At 42.2% G+C, this 19,248-nt stretch overlaps 1 protein-coding gene across 1 annotated transcript in view; it reads right to left on the bottom strand.

The window, feature by feature from the left end:
* LOC115159809 (formin-binding protein 1-like) overlaps positions 1-19,248 on the bottom strand; it is a 64,234-nt gene that overhangs the window by 30,717 nt on the left and 14,269 nt on the right. Inside the window, exon 2 of the mRNA XM_029709866.1 lies at positions 482-597. Within this exon, the coding sequence (XP_029565726.1) occupies positions 482-597 (116 nt within the window). The remainder of the gene's footprint in view (positions 1-481; positions 598-19,248) is intronic.

Below are 19,248 nucleotides of genomic sequence, written 5' to 3'. Positions count from 1 at the left end.
AAAATAGCTGTGCAGCGATGCTCCCCATCTAACCTGACAGAACTTAAGAGGATCTGCAGAGAAAAATGGGAGACTCCCAAAACACAGGTGTGCCTAGCTTGTAGCGTCATACCCAAGAAGACTGCCAAAGGTTTCTTCAACAAAGTATTGAGTAAAGGGTCTGTAAATGTGATATATATATTTTTTGATACATTTGCAAAAATGGTGCTTTGTCATTATGGGGTATTGTGTGTAGATTGATGAGGGGAAATAACGATATTGTCCATTTTATAATAAGACTGTAACGTAACAAAATGTGGAAAAAGTCAAGGGGTCTGAATACTTTCCGAATGCACTGTATGTCATACTCTGTATGCTGAAGAAGGCTGAGGCCGAAATTATTTAATTATTGAAGAATACTATCCATTTCATTCATTGGTGAAATATCTAGACAGAGAACTACATTTACAGTATCATAACAGGGCAAAACAGAAACACTCACCTAATCTGCTTTGCATAGCTGATTTCAATCTCCGATCTCTCTTTGACAAATTTACTGTACCTCTCCACGAACTCGATGCCTGACTGTGTATGCTTCTCTAGGTTATCAAACTGATCCTGCAAACAGAAGAGAGAGAAAGAAAAACAGGCATGAATATAACATCCCAATACTTAGGAAGAGCGTTCTGCGATTTTGTTGTGGCGGATTCGCAGTGCCACAAATACAAACCTTTCTAGCTGCAAGGACGAAAAGTTTCCTACATGACCTTTTGCATGTGTTGACAACGTGTTAGCCTCACTTTTTGCCAGCAGTACTGAAATGCCAATGAGTTTAACGTTTCTAGATATACATTATAATGGCTGTACAACGCCTGCTCACATTACTCACAACGCTGTGCTAATATTTTCCCTTCTCTAAGGCCAAGGGTTTCGAAGTCAACAATTAGCTATACTCTCTCACTTTGCTGCGGACACTTAAAGCTCCAACATTTAACTTTTTAGACGACCTGACAAAATTCACAGAGATGTGAAATATTAGATCTTTCATTCTCATTGAAAGCAAGTCTAAGAAGCGGTAGATCTGTTCTATATGCACTATTCCTATGCTTCCCATTTTTAAGGTTTGTTTTTGCGTCTTTTACTTTCGATTTTGTACACTAGATTCAAACAGCTGAAAATACAATATTTTTGTTTATGGAAAAGTGTCACGTCCTGACCAGCAAAGGGAGTAATTGTATTATAATTTGGTCAGGACGTGGCAGCTGGATATTTGTTTTGTATGGTTTAGGTTGACTGTGAATTTTGTAGGGGTGTTTGATTTATTATTTCCGGGTTTTGGTTTATGTTCTATGTTTTGTATGTCTAGGTTCATTCTAGTTCTTTGTATTTCTATGTCTAAGTTATTGGGTGTTGGACTCTCAATTGGAGGCAGGTGTTTTCTGTTGCCTCTGATTGAGAGTCCTATATATAGGTTTGTGTTTTGGTTGTAGTTTGTGGGTAGTTTTTGCATTGCGTTGTATATAGCCTGCAAAACTGTTCCTGTCGGTCATTGTTTCTTGTTTTTTCGTGGTGTTCACATTTAAATAAAATATGATGAGCACGCAACCCACTGCGTATTGGTCCACTTTTTCCGACAGCGATTTCTCCATATCTTCAGACGAAGAGGAGCGTGACAAAAAGGTCTTTCACAGCAGTTTAGGTGGTACCATAATTCTCTACACTACTTGATTGTTTTGCCACATAAACTGAAATTAGGCAAACTATTCAAATTTTAGCAACAAGGAAATGGCAGAGTGCATCTAACTTATTATCCAAGTCTGTTTGGCACACCTGCCTTCTAATAAGCTAACAGGGTCGAATAAAAAGAGCTCAGGTAATTGCATTTAACAGTGGAACAAGCTGGCCTTTCTACCTTAGTGCCTAGTGCTTCTTGGAGCTAGCTGTACCAATTCCAAAAGAGACTTACCAGCCAAAGCCACCAATCAGATAAAATGCTTGACTTATTGATAGGTGTAATTCATGTTTTTGATGTCATTGTGAGGTTTGGGGGTTTCATAAACAGCTAATAGTGTGGCTATGACACACATTGTCCTCTATGGGATAATGGATGCCTGTAGTATTGCTGTACTTTGGTTACAAGCAGAAACACTAATCATGTAGTGTTGAGGTTACAAGAAGAAACATTGTAGCTATGCAGTGTTGAAGTTACAAGAAGAAACATTGTAGCTATGCAGTGTTGAGGTTACAAGAAGAAACATTGTAGCTATGCAGTGTTGAGGTTACAAGAAGAAACATTGTAGCTATGCAGTATTGAGGTTACAAGAAGAAACATTGTAGCTATGCAGTGTTGAGGTAACAAGAAGAAACATTGTAGCTATGCAGTGTTGAGGTAACAAGACGAAACATTGTAGCTATGCAGTATTGAGGTTACAAGAAGAAACATTGTAGCTATGCAGTGTTGAGGTAACAAGAAGACACATTGTAGCTATGCAGTGTTGAGGTTACAAGACGAAACATTGTAGCTATGCAGTATTGAGGTTACAAGAAGAAACATTGTAGCTATGCAGTGTTGAGGTAACAAGAAGAAACATTGTAGCTATGCAGTGTTGAGGTAACAAGAAGAAACATTGTAGCTATGCAGTGTTGAGGTAACAAGAAGACACATTGTAGCTATGCAGTGTTGAGGTAACAAGAAGAAACATTGTAGCTATGCAGTGTTGAGGTTACAAGAATAAACACTGTAACCCTTTAGTATTGCTGTAAGCTATTTTGGTTACAAGCAGAAACACCTCCACCGATGAACTGGCCCCGACTCAGAGGGACTTTTCTCCATTTACAGAAACCCATTCAGTCTCCTTCACTCAAGTAAAGACTTCAACTGTAGGCTCATTTTAGAGTACCCTAACCCACAATGGCCTTGTACATTATTCATAGCTTAATACAGTTATTCCGCCTAAACACTGTCCCTCATCAGTACTGTACAGTCTAACAGGAACAAAAAGGTGCATGATTGTCAAATTCATCGTTTCTATGCATTGTCTCTCCTTTGTCATATAGGCTAAGTATGTGTAGAATACGGAAAAACTTAATGATGCTGCATAATGTTGCCTTATCCATCACCTTATTAAAACACCTGATTTCAGCCAAAATGTCTTGAGAATAGAAATAGGCTACACTACAAACAGGCTAGTCCATATACAACAGTTACATTGTACAACAGCCTACCAAAAACAGCCCTACTGTAGTGGATCACACACTCGAGTAGCCTACCCCTCAGAACATTTTGCAATGATGTGTCTCCGTCCATTGACAGTACTAGCAAAGTAACACAGACGATACAGCTTGGTTAGGGTTAGTTTTACATTCACCTTGGTATAGCTCCAACAGTTCCCCATCCTCTCCTCCATCATCTGTAGTCCACCTCAACCCAAAACCAATGTCTGTCGTCCTCAACCCAACCAAAGCTGCCTGCAGCACTTCATGCAGTATATTCCCCAACTGTCACTGAGCTACTGTCCCAGACCAGTCCTATGAGCTCGACAGGGTTCTGAGTGGGGGTGTCTTTGTGCTGCTTTAATCCCTCGTTTTACACTGCCTGACTGCTACAGCTAGCTGCCTCAGACACAGGAAGTGGATGTGGTTTGAACAGCTTAGCATAAGTGCTTGATGCTCAACATTTCAGTCTTTTTTGGGGGGGGGGGACTGTGGATCAGAGTCTGTACCATTGCTGCAATGAACATAATGCTACAGCCAACATGAAGGCCAACACATGTTTAATACATGATGAGTGTTAATGTAGGGATGAATGAAAGCATCAAAACCAGGAGTGTAGCTTGGTACTGTAATAAAACATGGATGTTTGCCATCTAGGGCAAACAAGGACAAGATTCAGTTGGAGGGTCTTTTCACACCAACGTCCCTCAGTTGCAACAACCACACATTCATGAACCACTCACCAACCCACTCATGTGAAGAGACGTGAGATGCAAAACAATTGGCTATTCGATTGATTTAAAAAAGATGCCCTAGTAGCTACCTCTCTATCATATTTTTTCTTTGTCACTCCCCCCCTCTCTCTCTACAGCATGCTCTCCTCTTCCCTCTTTCTCCTCATCCCGTCTTCCCTGAGGAAGTGCTCAACGCTCGTTGTCCGCCTCTGTGTCAATTAGATTCAGCAGATCTCCTCACAGTGATTGGTTCATTAAAACACTGTATAGCAGCGACTCAACAGGATCTCACCATAGAAACACATAATGCTGTTCCTCCAAATACATAAGTGGTATAATAGAGTAATCCTCCACACCTCACTGCACCCAAACACACCCTTCACTAACACGCACAACACACACCCTTCACTCACACACACACCCTTCACACACACACACACCCTTCACACACACACACACACACACACACACACACACACACACACACACGCACACCCTTCACTAACACGCACAAAACACACCCTTCACTCACACACACACACACACACTTCACTAACACACACAACACACACACTTCACTAACACACACAACACACACCCTTCACTCACACAACACACACCCTTCACTCACACACACAACACACACCCTTCACTCACTCACACAACACACACCCTTCACTCACACAACACACACCCTTCACTCACACAACACACACCCTTCACTCACACACACACCCTTCACTCACACACACCCTTCACTCACACAACACACACCCTTCACTCACACAACACACACACAACACACACCCTTCACTAACACAACACACACCCTTCACTAACACACACACACACACACACACACACACACACACACACCCTTCACTTACACAACACACACCCTTCACTAACACACACAACACACCCTTCACTCACACACACACACCTTTCACTCACACCCTTCACTCACACAACACACACCCTTCGCTCACACACACAACACACACACCCTTCACTCACACACCCTTCACTCACACACACACAACACACACCCTTCACTCACACACACACACACCCCTCACTCAGGACAACTTTGAAAATAAGTGTTTAAATTAATGTTTTCAAGTGATATCCTCTGGAATCCAACACAGATCTTGTTGATGCATCAATTATTAGGATTTTGCAAAAAAAAATAAAGTCACATTTACCCTTCTCAGTTGAGACAGCATGGTGTCCTATAGTTGCAGAGGGGAAAGGTATACCACTGTCCAACATTAAAATCCAACCAAGGTCCAACCCTCCCCTTCCCAGAGTAATAGCTAAGGCAGCCTCACTGTGGTTAGGTTAGAAAGGGTATCATTCTCCAGAAAATTCTGAAGTTTAAGAGCAGTATGTTATTCCTTATTCCTTGTCCCCATTTCCACCACATGGACCAAAATCTGCCCTGGTCTGTCTGAGAGAAGCATTCCTCTGTCTGGAAGCAACGAGGGTCCCGGAGCAAGAGATGCAGTACTGACAGACAGACATTCACACTCCTACACACACTCTACATCTGAGACCAGCCGTAGCCTGGGAGTACGCAAGCTAAATGTTCCGTCAGGCGTGAGGTGGTCTCCGTGGGACCTGAGACAGGGAATGATTCATTGAGGAGAGGAAAAAAGGGGGGTGGAAAAGAGGTGGAGTGGAGAGAAGAGGAGGAATTAAGAGGGAGGGCACTGGAGTGGAGAGAAAGAGGGACCACTTTGACTAAGGATAATGCAATGATTACCAACAACACCTCATTCATTACCTGGACAACACACGGCAGCAGGACTGTGGGGACACTTCTGCGAAAGATGTGTCACAGTCACAATGTGACAAATGTCTGAATAAATGAATACTAGGCTAGTTCATATGAGAGAGAGAGAGAGAGAGAGAGAGAGAGAGAGAGAGAGAGAGAGAGAGAGAGATGAGATAGAGAGACTGGCTTTCCAGTAAAAAGGAAAATCCCTTGGCCAGGCGATTCCCACAGGCGGAAAAGGGCTAATAAATGTTGAATAACAGGCTACTGCACATTGGAACAAAATATCAAGGAAAACTACAGAGAGGGAATCTGTGTCAAAGGCTCACGCTAATATCACACAGAGCCAACATCACCATATTCTATTACCTTGACACATCAAAACAACAATCCAGCAGAAAAAAAGGGAGGGGGCAGACAGTCAAAGCATTTGTAGTCTTGCTCACCAGAATCTTGGGCTTCCGCTTCATGAAACACTTCATCATTGTTTCAATCAATTTCTGAAGTCTATATAAAATCTGCCTTCATATTGAAAACACCTCAGACCGTCTCATTGTCTTATTCTGATGAAAACATGACTATGGGACATAGCGCCTCTCTCTCCTTCTCTTTCTGTGCTACAATACCATATCACTCCTGGTATAATCCAGTCTGCTCTGCCTTTTATATCAGACACAGTGTGGACAGCAGCCAGCTTCTATATAATACATTAGCCACCACTAGAATGCTGCTGCCGCTGTGCATGAGAATGGACTATCTGGCTGTATCCCAAACCACTCTTCTTCTTCTTCTTACCACCTCCTTCTCATCCTCCTATTCTCTCCTCCTCCTACTCCTCCTCTCCCCAACACTTTCCACTTTTCTAACATGGAATGAAAGGTAAAAGATTACTTTTGTTGCTACCGTAAACTAATACAATGATTGTGCATAAAGCCCCCTAGGTAATAACCTGGTGTATGCACTTCCAATTTAAGCCACATGGGGCGGTAGAGGGTAACAATGCCCCCATTATACTGGCCCCTGAAGGTGATCGGTCAACAACACTCAGATAGGGTCTGCAAATCATTGAAGTACTCCCTCCCCCCTCTCAATCTCTATCGCACCCACCCCCTCTCTCTTTCCCTCCCTCTCTCTTGCACACTAACAAACACATTCCATTGACACATCAGTTCTCCAGAGGGACTGCTGTGGTTGCTTCTTTTTAATCTCTGTCAGAAGAGAACACCAAAGAGCTACAATTCAACAGCCAGAAACAAGACCTGCATAATAATGGTCCTGTAAGCCTTGTTACATGATGATTCACTATGACAGGCCTTAGAAGAAGGAAGACAAAAACCTCTGATGAAATGTTTGACATGGTGCCCCCTCTTTCTGAGGGGTTGTGAAAGAGGATAAAAGGAAAGATAATGAAATCATCCATTCAGAGCCTTCCAAAATACTAGATGGACAAGTAATGTTCACAGATCTTGAGAAACCTCCTATATAAGCTTTTTACATTCAGATTCAGATTCATTTGTTGGCACATAACCAGAAGTTGGTGGTTTGCTGTTGTACTTTCATACTAATGGAAGACTGCTGGTGCTAGCCAGGATTAGGCTGACTCAAAGACACTTCCAATCATGACAGGCTAGAACTGGTCTGTGTCAAACCCTACAGTAAGTTACACTCCATTTGTTGTAAGCTGTATAGCCACTACAACTACCTCCAACACATCTTTACAGGTCAGTGCTCTCAATAAAATCCCATGTCAGAGTCACTCACAAGAGGAAATCAATAGGCCATTAGGAAAAGCCAGAGAGGTGAGGGGTCAGTGTTCATAGCAGGTCATCTGAAATATGGGAATGATATCTAATATACGGCTGATGCCAATTAGTAGACTGGTCGATTGTTTGGTCGTTAGGCTGTTGGTCTACCGAGATTGTTTTAATAACATCTCAGTGAACTAATCCATTGCGGAGGCTAAAAGCCAATTTATGCTTGATCCAAAAATGTGGTGGGAGGCTCCATATGGAGGGTGTGACACAATTGTGCAGCCTCCAGAAGCATGCAGAGGTCAAATCCAGCTCCGTACTGCATCGCCATGTGCCTCCCAAATTGTGTATGCAGAGGGCTCTGTACAGCTCTGCATTGACATGATTTGTTGACTGTAGGTGGGGGCAGTACATCCTGTAGAAAACACAAACTCACTTCCTTGACAACAGCTCTGCACTGCCCCGCGAAGAAGTATAAATGCCCTGACTTCTGCTGAGGCCGTATCACCATAAAAGCTGCATGGCAGGGCTGAGGCCGTATCACCATAAATGCTGCATGGCAGGGCTGAGGCCGTATCACCATAAATGCTGCACGGCAGGGCTGAGGCCGCATCACCATAAATGCTGCACGGCAGGGCTGAGGCAGCATCACCATAAATGCTGCATGGCAGGGCTGAGGCAGCATCACCATAAATGCTGCACGGCAGGGCTGAGGCCGTATCACCATAAATGCTGCACGGCAGGGCTGAGGCCGTATCACCATAAATGCTGCACGGCAGGGCTGAGGCAGCATCACCATAAATGCTGCACGGCAGGGCTGAGGCCGTATCACCATAAATGCTGCACGGCAGGGCTGAGGCCGTATCACCATAAATGCTGCACGGCAGGGCTGAGGCCGTATCACCATAAATGCTGCATGGCTGGGCTGAGGCCGTATCACCATAAATGCTGCATGGCAGGGCTGAGGCCGTATCACCATAAATGCTGCACGGCAGGGCTGAGGCCGCATCACCATAAATGCTGCACGGCAGGGCTGAGGCAGCATCACCATAAATGCTGCATGGCAGGGCTGAGGCAGCATCACCATAAATGCTGCATGGCAGGGCTGAGGCAGCATCACCATAAATGCTGCATGGCAGGGCTGAGGCAGCATCACCATAAATGCTGCATGGCAGGGCTGAGGCAGCATCACCATAAATGCTGCATGGCAGGGCTGAGGCCGTATCACCATAAATGCTGCATGGCAGGGCTGTGGCCGTATCACCATAAATGCTGCACGGCAGGGCTGAGGCAGCATCACCATAAATGCTGCATGGCAGGGCTGAGGCAGCATCACCATAAATGCTGCATGGCAGGGCTGAGGCAGCATCACCATAAATGCTGCATGGCAGGGCTGAGGCCGTATCACCATAAATGCTGCACGGCAGGGCTGAGGCAGCATCACCATAAATGCTGCATGGCAGGGCTGAGGCAGCATCACCATAAATGCTGCATGGCAGGGCTGAGGCCGTATCACCTTAAAATGCTGCATGGCAGGGCTGAGGCCGTATCACCATAAATGCTGCATGGCAGGGCTGAGGCCGTATCACCATAAATGCTGCATGGCAGGGCTGAGGCCGTATCACCATAAATGCTGCATGGCAGGGCTGAGGCCGTATCACCATAAATGCTGCACGGCAGGGCTGAGGCCGTATCACCATAAATGCTGCATGGCTGGGCTGAGGCCGCATCACCATAAATGCTGCATGGCAGGGCTGAGGCCGTATCACCATGAATGCTGCACGGCTGGGCTGAGGCCGTATCACCATAAATGCTGCACGGCAGGGCTGAGGCCGTATCACCATAAATGCTGCATGGCAGGGCTGAGGCCGTATCACCATAAATGCTGCATGGCAGGGCTGAGGCCGTATCACCATAAATGCTGCATGGCAGGGCTGAGGCCGTATCACCTTAAATGCTGCATGGCAGGGCTGAGGCCGCATCACCATAAATGCTGAATGGCTGGGCTGAGGCCGTATCACCATAAAATGCTGCATGGCTGGGCTGAGGCCGTATCACCATAAAATGCTGCATGGCCAATGTAGATATCAGATTGACCAAGTGCCCAGATGCACTTCTCTCTCCAGAATGCGCTCTCTCCCACCAATTTGTGCACCTTCATTATTTCATAACTTCATTGTGTGAATTGTTTGTGTTTGATAGTTAGTGTCTATCAATTCCCCATTACATATATCACCAGTAGGACATTTACCATTAATTCCTATAATTTCTAATCTATAATGTTTGTTACTTTGGTTATGGTAATTTACGTTAAACCTGTTGAGGATCCCTGCCCGGTATTGGGATTCATTGTCATGTGACCATGGCGGGGAATTCAAAACTGCAAGAGTCTAATCATTTCAAATACTCAAATAATCAAATAATTTCCTCCATTTGAAAGATACACATCTCCTAAATCTAACCACGTTGTCCGTTTTTCAAAGAGGCTTTACGGAGAATGCATGAAGTTAGGTTATGTTAGGAGAGTACATTGACAATAGCTGTGTGTAATGTTTAGCCAATTCAAAGAAGGGCGTCAACAGAGACAGAAAACCAGCTAGAATTATGCACTTACCTTTGACAATCTGCATCAGATGACACTCATAGGACATTATGTTATACAATACATGCATTTTTAGTTCCATCAAGTTCATATTTATATCCAAAAACAGCATTTACAGTCGCGGTGAAATTCCGAATTTTTTTCAGCTCGAATGCTCCCAGTGAATCCAGCGTTACAAATCACGGAATTACTATTCGAAAACATTGGTAAATTATAATATTGTCATTCAAAGAATAATATATTATCATCTCGTAATTGCTACCGAATGGCCAGATCTCAAAATAACTTTACTGGGAAATCACATTTTGCAATAAACGGGGTACTATGCTAATAACAACATGCTAGGCTATACAGGTTAGCAGCATCTAATATCATAATAACATTGTAAATATCCCCTTACCTTTGATTATCTCCATCAGAAGGCACTGCCAGGATTCCCAGGTCCAGAACAAATGTGGTTTATTTTGACAAAGTTCATAATTTATGTCCAAATATCACCATGTAGTTAGCGTTCAGTAGGCTCCCACAAAACGTGGTGGGTGGGGGTGTAAAATCACGCCGAAAAGCTAAAAAAACCTAGTAAATAATCTATTTACATTCGTTCAAACATGTCAAACGTTGTTTAGCATCAATCTTTTGGTCCATTTTTAACGTGAAACATCAGTAAACATCAGTAATATTTTCACACGACCTATTCTTTGTCTAGAAAAACGATTATGACAAATGCACTCTTCTCAGATTTATGCGCAGGCGCAAAAAAATGAAGTGACGACATGTCAACTTCCCTGCATTCTAATTTGCTCCCTGTTAACCATAGACGCTTCAAACAACTTTATAAAGATCGTTGACATCTAGTGGACGCCGTAGGAGTTGCGAAATGAATCCTTTCTCACTGTGGTATCTATAAAACAATGACACTAAATAGTACAGTCACAAAATTCACATTTTCTTTTAATCTATTTTTCACAGGTTTTTTGCCTGCAATATGAGTTTTGTTATACTTACAGACACCATTCAAACTGTTTTCGAAAATTCAGAGTGTTTTCTATCCAAATCTGGTAATAATATGCATATCCTAGCTTCTGAGTTGGTGTAGGTGGCAGTTAAAAATGGGCACATATTTTTTCCAAAATTCCCCCCCCCCCCCCCCCCCCCGACTCCTCTGTTGGGACATCTGGTGTCCCCCTCTCCACGTTTCCTGTGGTGGAATGGTATTTCTGGAGGAACAGTGGGAGACTGCTTCTTAATGTGTTCTGTCTGTCTGCGGTATACCACCAGTATTATTATAATGCAAAGAGACTCCTAAAATAACTTGCTACATACAATTTATAGAATTTCCCTTGTGAAGAAAACATTTAGGCCAGATGATGAGTATAAGATACGTTTGAAACCATGATGCTTTGAAAACACACCATAATGCGGTAATACGCTGACAATGTTTAGGCTTATCTTTAGCACCGGATTTAGCACCTGATCGGTGTGTGTGTGTATTTGTGACTTACAGAAACATGTAGGTCCATAACTCTTGCTCATTTGGACAACTACTTAACGGTCTATTAGATTAGGGCTGCCCCCGACAAAAACAAAATCTTAGTTGACCGAAAGTCGTCTGTTCTTTTGGTTTGATGAAATAAGACAAATGCCTCAAGTGGGCGCCAGAGATCTAGATAACCAGAAGAAAAAAACCTTTACCTGACCCAACTGTTCTCCTCCCGCTCGTGCTGGCTTTCACAGATTCTGCCATTATTCTCCTGAAGTTACCGGTAATAGGCTACACGAGGATACCTACACGAGGAGTCAACAACCTTTCTCATGTGGAATGCCAATTTATCTCACTCTTTCTACCGATCTGCGTGCCAGCTATCGTTTTCATATGCACATTACCATAACAGTTTTATTTAATTTATAATAATGTCTTCGTATCTCAAAATCAGTGTCATGTGGTTAATCAAAATTCTATCCTAATCTAAATGAAAATGATACAAACCTAAAAAGTAACTTCTATTGCCATCGCCAACTATGTAAAAAATAGCCTACATAAAGCCAACAAATAAAAACATTGCAGCTTGCAGGCAGAAAATATCCTGATTTAAAATATCCTGTATATCACATTGGCTACACATGGCCTGTCTGCAACAAACTTGAAACATTGTATCAACTATTAATTTGGGTCTGGCACGAAGCTTGCACTAGCAAACTTGTAACATTGTAGAAAATATTCTGGGCCCTAAGAGTTTCCCGTGCCAGTGAGCTCGGGCTTGGGCAGGAGCTCACCGGAGCTGAGTACCGGCACCTCAAATGTTCTACTGCTTAAGCTCCTGTTCCTTTTATAGAATATTAGCTCTAAAGTATTGTGGAGCTCCTGCACCAAAAAATAAACAGTACCAGCACCCAAAATGAGTATCGAAACCTATTTCAGTCCAAGTCAAGCACTGATAAGTAATCAGGTAGGCCTATTTTATGACATTTCCACTGGATCAGAGCATTACATTTTTCCCTTTCACGCTGAGTGGTTATCGAAAGGGAAAGAGCTGGAAAGATTTTTCAAATAAATTGACGAACTATTTGTAATTCTCAATGGATGTAAAAACATACTTTGTTTGCTTGCTGTTTGAGGTGAGGAAAACAACATTACTTTGAGAAGCTCCACACGCCATTAGTGGTGGTGAGTTAAGCCAATCAGAAGTACTATCAGATCCCCAAATGGGCACATTTTATATGCCTACATTTGCGTGCAGGTCAGGTAGCCTATAGGCCTACTTCTATGCGTGCGTGTCCTAGGTCAACATTGAGAGGAGCGTTCCAAACAAAAGACAATGACTAAATAGACCAAACTTGTAAATGGAATGAAATAAACCAGAACTTGTTTCTCCCAAGTGTAGCATAGGTTGTGCACTCTGCAAACAATGTGTCCACTCCGACAATGATAACGGGAAGACTGGAATAATGATATTGAATGCATTAAAACCTCTACGGGCTACGGGGGCAGTATTGAGAATTTTGGAAAAAATATGTGCCCATTTTTAACTGCCACCTACACCAACTCAGAAGCTAGGATATGCATATTATTGTCTCAGTCAGTGATCCTTTACATAATAGTAGAATAGAAGTATGGACCAGATGTTATGTGTAGGGAGGGCAAAGAGGAGATTTTCCTGACCATGTGACCTGACAAGGTAAAATTCCTTGGCTATAGGCCTAACTAGGGCCCAGAGGTTTTCCTTGGCTATAGGCCTAACTATGTCACAGAGGTTTTCCTGGTCAGTTCACATGGACAGAGACAAACTCTGTGTCTTTGTTACAAGGAAGGAATAAGTAGTTCCACTGAAAACTATCACATAGGCTACAGTAGTATCAAATATTAGGCTGATTGGAGAGATTTGGATTCTATGACATAATAGATCAGGATAATAATCTGAAATCCCATCTTGATTTTAGCATCTTGAGGAAGCTCCTCACAGCTTGTTGCTGAGTTACTGAACTGGACCTATGTGCACCAAGTCACATGATGTAGCCTAGAGGCTATCCTGTTGGCACTTGTGGTAAACTTCCAACTTATTATCTAGTAAATGAAACATACAGAGCCAATGGTGAGGACCACAGGTCAGTATAGCAATATTATCACTGTTTTACTAACAGGGGAAAAGTAATTTTGTAATACAGCATTATTTTTGATCTCCTATAGTCTAAATGTCATATCTATTTAACAGAAGTGGGAGGTGAGAGGGGGTTTTCAATGAGGTCATTCTAAGAATCTCTCTCATTGAGAGTCTCTGATGCACAAAATATCCCTAATTGGTTGGTTGTGTAGGACAGACTCATTAGTCATCCATTTATCTGCTCTTGAGAAGAACCCCCCCCCCCCCAATGAATATCCCATCGCTGCTAGCAGGTCCACAGTACAAGCACCAACAGAAGCTCTGGACCTGGCCTGTCTAATAAATTACAGCACACAATGGAGCAAAATTTCCTCTGTGCCCTGTGTATGTCAATGCATTTCTTCAGTGTGTCTCACGAGAGTGGGCATCCGACCACATGGACAAATATTTAGTGGGAGATGCCGACCCGGGTCCCAAGCACAGAGGCTTTGTCCAGCGGACTGGGTGGGAACAATACTCTCCACAGGAGAAGTCAGTAACCCCTGGGCCGAGGACACACACACACACAGAAACTGCGTATGCACACAAATGCACGGACACACGGCACACAAGCGTGTGCACACACACACAAACTTGTCCACTAGACCAGTGAGTATCACCACAAACATTTGCCTTAGTGACATAAAGGCCTAACGTAGATTGCATATTTCTTTATCTCAGATATTACACTCTAAAATCACACCACTGTTCAGTCAGTCAAACCCTCTAAAATGTTGGTCAGTGTTGAGTCAAACCTGTTCCTCACCTCACTTAATTTATAGACTAATCAATGCTGATAAATAGGCTATGGACATGCATGTATTTCTTTATATTTTAATGATTGTCAATTTCATACTATTGCCTAGCTGTCTCTCCCCTTTTCTTGTCAATTCATTCTCTTGTAGTCTACTTTCGGAAAGCCTAAGGTAGGCTGTTTTTTTATACGTTTTATAAAAAAAGAGAAATATTTGCTCATGTCTGACATACACTGGTGGCTTTGATTGACGGGTACTTTTATGGGGGTGTGCGTGTGTGAGATCACTGATTCTCTCTATAGGCCTGTATGTCCATTCAGAAAGTTTCCAAAAGTAGCATGTCTGAACTCCATCTCTGTAATAAGAATCAAATGCTCCTGTCATGATTGAATCTTGTAAATGGCCCGTTTTCAGTAGCTTAGGCTACATTATTTGTCTCATTATAACGGCCTCTTTGAATGCCAATGCCATCACATGACCGAGGCAGCAGGGTTTGTGACGTTCCGCAAATATTTCGGAACATTAAAAAAAAAAAAAAAAAAGGACTTCCTGTGAATGGATTTGAGAGTCTAAATATTTGCAGGAAAGCCAACAGACAGGGACAAGGTAGGCATACATCTTTATTTTGACTCCGTCATGATCTGATTTACTTATTTTTTTATTTAATGTTGTGTCAATACGAAAATGCGATAGATCCTCTCCAACCTGGCATTTCATAACTTGTAGATTAATAGTTAAGTAATAACCTGAATAATGGCAATGAAATGCCATGATCATTTTGAAGTGTAATGACTTGTTTCAAGTGGGTTTAATTAAGAAGCATATCCATGTTAACAAGTGTACAAACAGAATTGTGACCTCCCCTTTTTACATAGGGCCTTGTAGGCCTAAGACAACAGTGTTACGAACCGGCTCAGAGTTCGCAACAAAAGGGAGACAACGTGGAGACAAGGAGTATCAAAAATATATATTTATTCGATACCATAACTAGCACAACCAAAAACAAGGTGTCTGCATGGAGAGAGTCTCCCCAATGACTGTGGAAGAGGTGTCTTTATCCTGGGACACACCCGAGCCCAGGTGTTTCCCATCAAGCTGACGACCCTTCCAACTCCGCCCACTGGCATCCTAATAAGGAACAAGAGCAAAGAGAGAAAATACAGCAGACAGAGCGGGAGGGTCGTCACAACAGTATCATACTTTTAAACAAAATGGACATCTACGAAAAACTAATGAAAAGGGAAAGGAAAAAACTAACGAATTGCACATTTGTTTTGAGTCTGATAGCATATATATTAAGTTGTGTCAATAAGGAAATGTGACAATCCTCTCCAATCTGACATTTCTTAAGTTGTATACTATACTAATATTTAGAGGTAATAATTTGGCTTGGGGGGTATCCAGATTGTCATACTTTCATACCAACCTTGTGCCATACTGGGACATTTGGTAATACGGGCACTGAACACAAGGGGCACTGTTTAACCTAACTGCTACTCTGTAATACGAAGGTTAGCAATGCTAATAAGTACATGTAAAATCCCATAGAAAATGCTAACGAGTGCATTGTGAACATTTTGTACAGTTTGTGACTTAAACTTCTTGAAGTATACAAGTAACTCAAAAATGCTACTTACAGTTTGCTGCATTCACATAACAAATAATAATAAAATATTAGCCAGCAAGGCTCTTGATCCGCGAGGGGATTCTCTGCTGTTACCAAGCGAATGCTTGACTTGCTAAATAGCTAAGTAGCTACTAAATTAGCAAACCTAATGCAAAACTGCAGAGCATTTAGCATATTTTAGACAGTTAATTTAATAGTGGCAAACATTTAGTTGTGAATGTCATACTGTAATTAGATCACCCGGCGCATGCGGCACAACAGTTAGTGACTCACAAGGCTCTGGTCTCTCGTCGTTGTGTGCCTTTACAAATACCCAAGTATACGGTACACCAACCAAGCCTAGTAATAATAACCGTCACAGCCCTATTTCACAGTGGAAATCCTTTAGTCTTTGCTCATCATTTGACGCCTCATCAAACAGACGCCTCACAAGTCCTCAACTGGCAGCTTCATTAAATAGTTTCCTCAAAACACCAGTCTCAATGTCAACAGTGAAGAGGCGACTTGAGGATGCTGGCCTTCTAGGCAGAGCTCCTCTGTCCAGTGTCTGTGTTCTTTTGCCCATCTTAATCTTTTATTTTTATTAGCCAGTCTGAGATATGGCTTTTTCTTTGCAACTCTGCCTAAAAGGCCAGCATCCCGGAGTCGCCTCTTTCACTGTTGACGTTGATACTGCTGTTTGTGGGTACTATTTAATGAAGCCAGTTGAGGACTTGTGAGGCGTCTTTTTCTCAAACTAGACACTTTAATGTACTTGTCCTCTTGCTCAGTTGTGCACCGGGGCCTCCCACTCCGCTTTCTATTCTGGTTAGTGCCAGTTTGTGCTGTCCTGTGAAGGGAGTTGTTGTGTTGTACGAGTGTGTTGTACGAGATCTTCAGTTTCTCGCATGGAATAGCCTTCATTTCTCAGAACAAGAATAGACTGACAAGATTCAGAAGAAAAGCCTTTGTTTCTGGCCATTTTGAGCCTTTAATCGAACCCACAAATGCTGATGCTCCAGATACTCAATTAGTCTAAAGGCCCGTTTTATTGCTTCTTTAATCAGGACAACAGTTTTCAGCTCTGCTAACATAATTGCAGAAGGGTTTTCTAATGATCAATTAGCCTTTTGAAATGATAAACTTGGATTAGCTAACACAACGTGCCATTGGAAAACAGGAGTGATGATTGCAGATAATGGGCCTCTACGCCTACATAGATATTCCATTAAAAAAAATCTGCCGTTTCCAGCTACAATAGTCATTTACAACATTAACAATGTCTACACAGTATTTCTGATCAATTTGCTGTTATTTTAATGGACAAAAAATGTGCTTTTCTTTCAAAAACAAGGACATTTCTAAGTGACCCCAAACTTTTGAACGGTAGTGTAAGTCTAAACTGACAAACTTCTTCAGTTTGTGTAAACTGTGAGCAAGAACGAATAAACCCAAAGTCGCTCATACGCTCGTTCGCAATTTAGAAAAAATCACTGTGACCTTGCTCAACAAATCATTGTGGCCTAATGGCAGGCAGGAATTGGGCTTCAAGTAGGCCTACAGATATTCTACAATTAAATAATAAAACAAGTAAAATAATGTAATAAATAAACATGAAGTAGAAAGTTCAGAGACGTTGCCATAGACCTAATATGTTGACCTTTAGGTTTTTGGTTAGGCTACTGTGAAATGTGCGAGCTTTTAGATAATAGTAGCCTATAGACCTATTAATAGATACAAATATTAAAGTGGCTCAGATGTAGCCTAATAGCTCAATACTAGGTAAGTCTATCGATAGCACATATACATGAAAGTGATGTCAATATTTCACCTAATAACCCTATTCTATAATTCGGTTATCTTTGCTTGTTTATAACATTGCAAACCTTTTAGGCTATTTATATTCAACTATTACATTTTCGGGGATCACAGAGAGACAGATAAACATCTTCATTCTATGTTTAGCAGAGATTTTGTGTGTGTAAAGTGAGGGCAAGCGATGATCTAACGACGTAATTAGCTGTTCTACGCGTGGTCTAAGGCAGGCATTAGATTATGAGTGCAACGTTAATAAAGATGATTTTGGGAAACGACTCGGAAATTTTAAGATGCTCTTGTGAAAGTTCTAACAGTGAACTTAGCCTTAAGATGCTTTTGGGAAGTCGGGCCCTGTTCAGTTGTGCTAAAATATAGGGGAGATGACAGACATTCCTAACACCGATCTGAATAAAACCATGGAATGTCACATACATTTCTAATGACTAAATGCACTCTAAACAGGATGAAGGGAAAGTAAACACTAGTGTTTAAAATCTGAATACCCAGGTGTTCTCCTGGTTGGAAACTGACTGGAAAAATCTGATTATCATGTTTAATCTTGCATTGTAAACGCCTGTGTTTAAGATAAGAACACTTATTAGCAAATCTAAATGCCTAATGTTTAAGTTATAAACGTGTCACGTTTCATGGTTTTACAGTGTGTAAAGCTATTGTACGGACTGTGGAAATAAGGTGCAACTATCTCCTAAGTACGACAGAGATGTTGAAGATCACTATGCTGAGGGAGGGAATCACCAGGTATTGATGTACACTCACAGAGCTAGTCATCTTCATCTGCAGTAAGGTCTGCAGGTACTCCTCAAACGGGTTCAGTTGCTGGGTGTCATGGTTCAACCCTGGCCCTGCACCCATCCCTGGGTTAAGCTCCAAGGCCCTTCTCATCTCACTCCGCCTGCGCAACATGCTCATGGTCCATGTACAGCAACTCAGGAGAATGTTAAAAACCACAAAGGACTTTAATCCATTTCAGAAGGTGGATTATGAATGGAAGAAAAGGGTATTGATCAAGAATAAAAGTTGACAAAGACGTCCTTTGTAGATGACAACAGTAAGTCCAATAGATTGAAGATAAAAGAATTTAAAAATAAAGAATCAAAAGAACCACAGGGACAAAGATAGAACCCAAGATTTTCAGAACCAATCTGATCAGTCTATAACTTTACCAGCTGTTAGGCTACCCAGAATGCCCAGGGCTCTGAGATTACGTGACTCAGTAGAAACCTGGTTGACGTGGTTATTAATCTGATTACAACCCCTTTCGCCTGATGCCGACCCCTCAGCTACCCCACCACCCAATCAAATGCCACCGTTCTCTCTGAGATTACTACATATGGCCAAAGAACAAACATCAGCC

The sequence above is a fragment of the Salmo trutta genome, chromosome 23 (genome assembly GCF_901001165.1).
Source record: "Salmo trutta chromosome 23, fSalTru1.1, whole genome shotgun sequence".
Taxonomy (NCBI): Eukaryota; Metazoa; Chordata; class Actinopteri; order Salmoniformes; family Salmonidae; genus Salmo; species Salmo trutta.
This window is presented reverse-complemented; position numbering and strand designations above follow the sequence as displayed.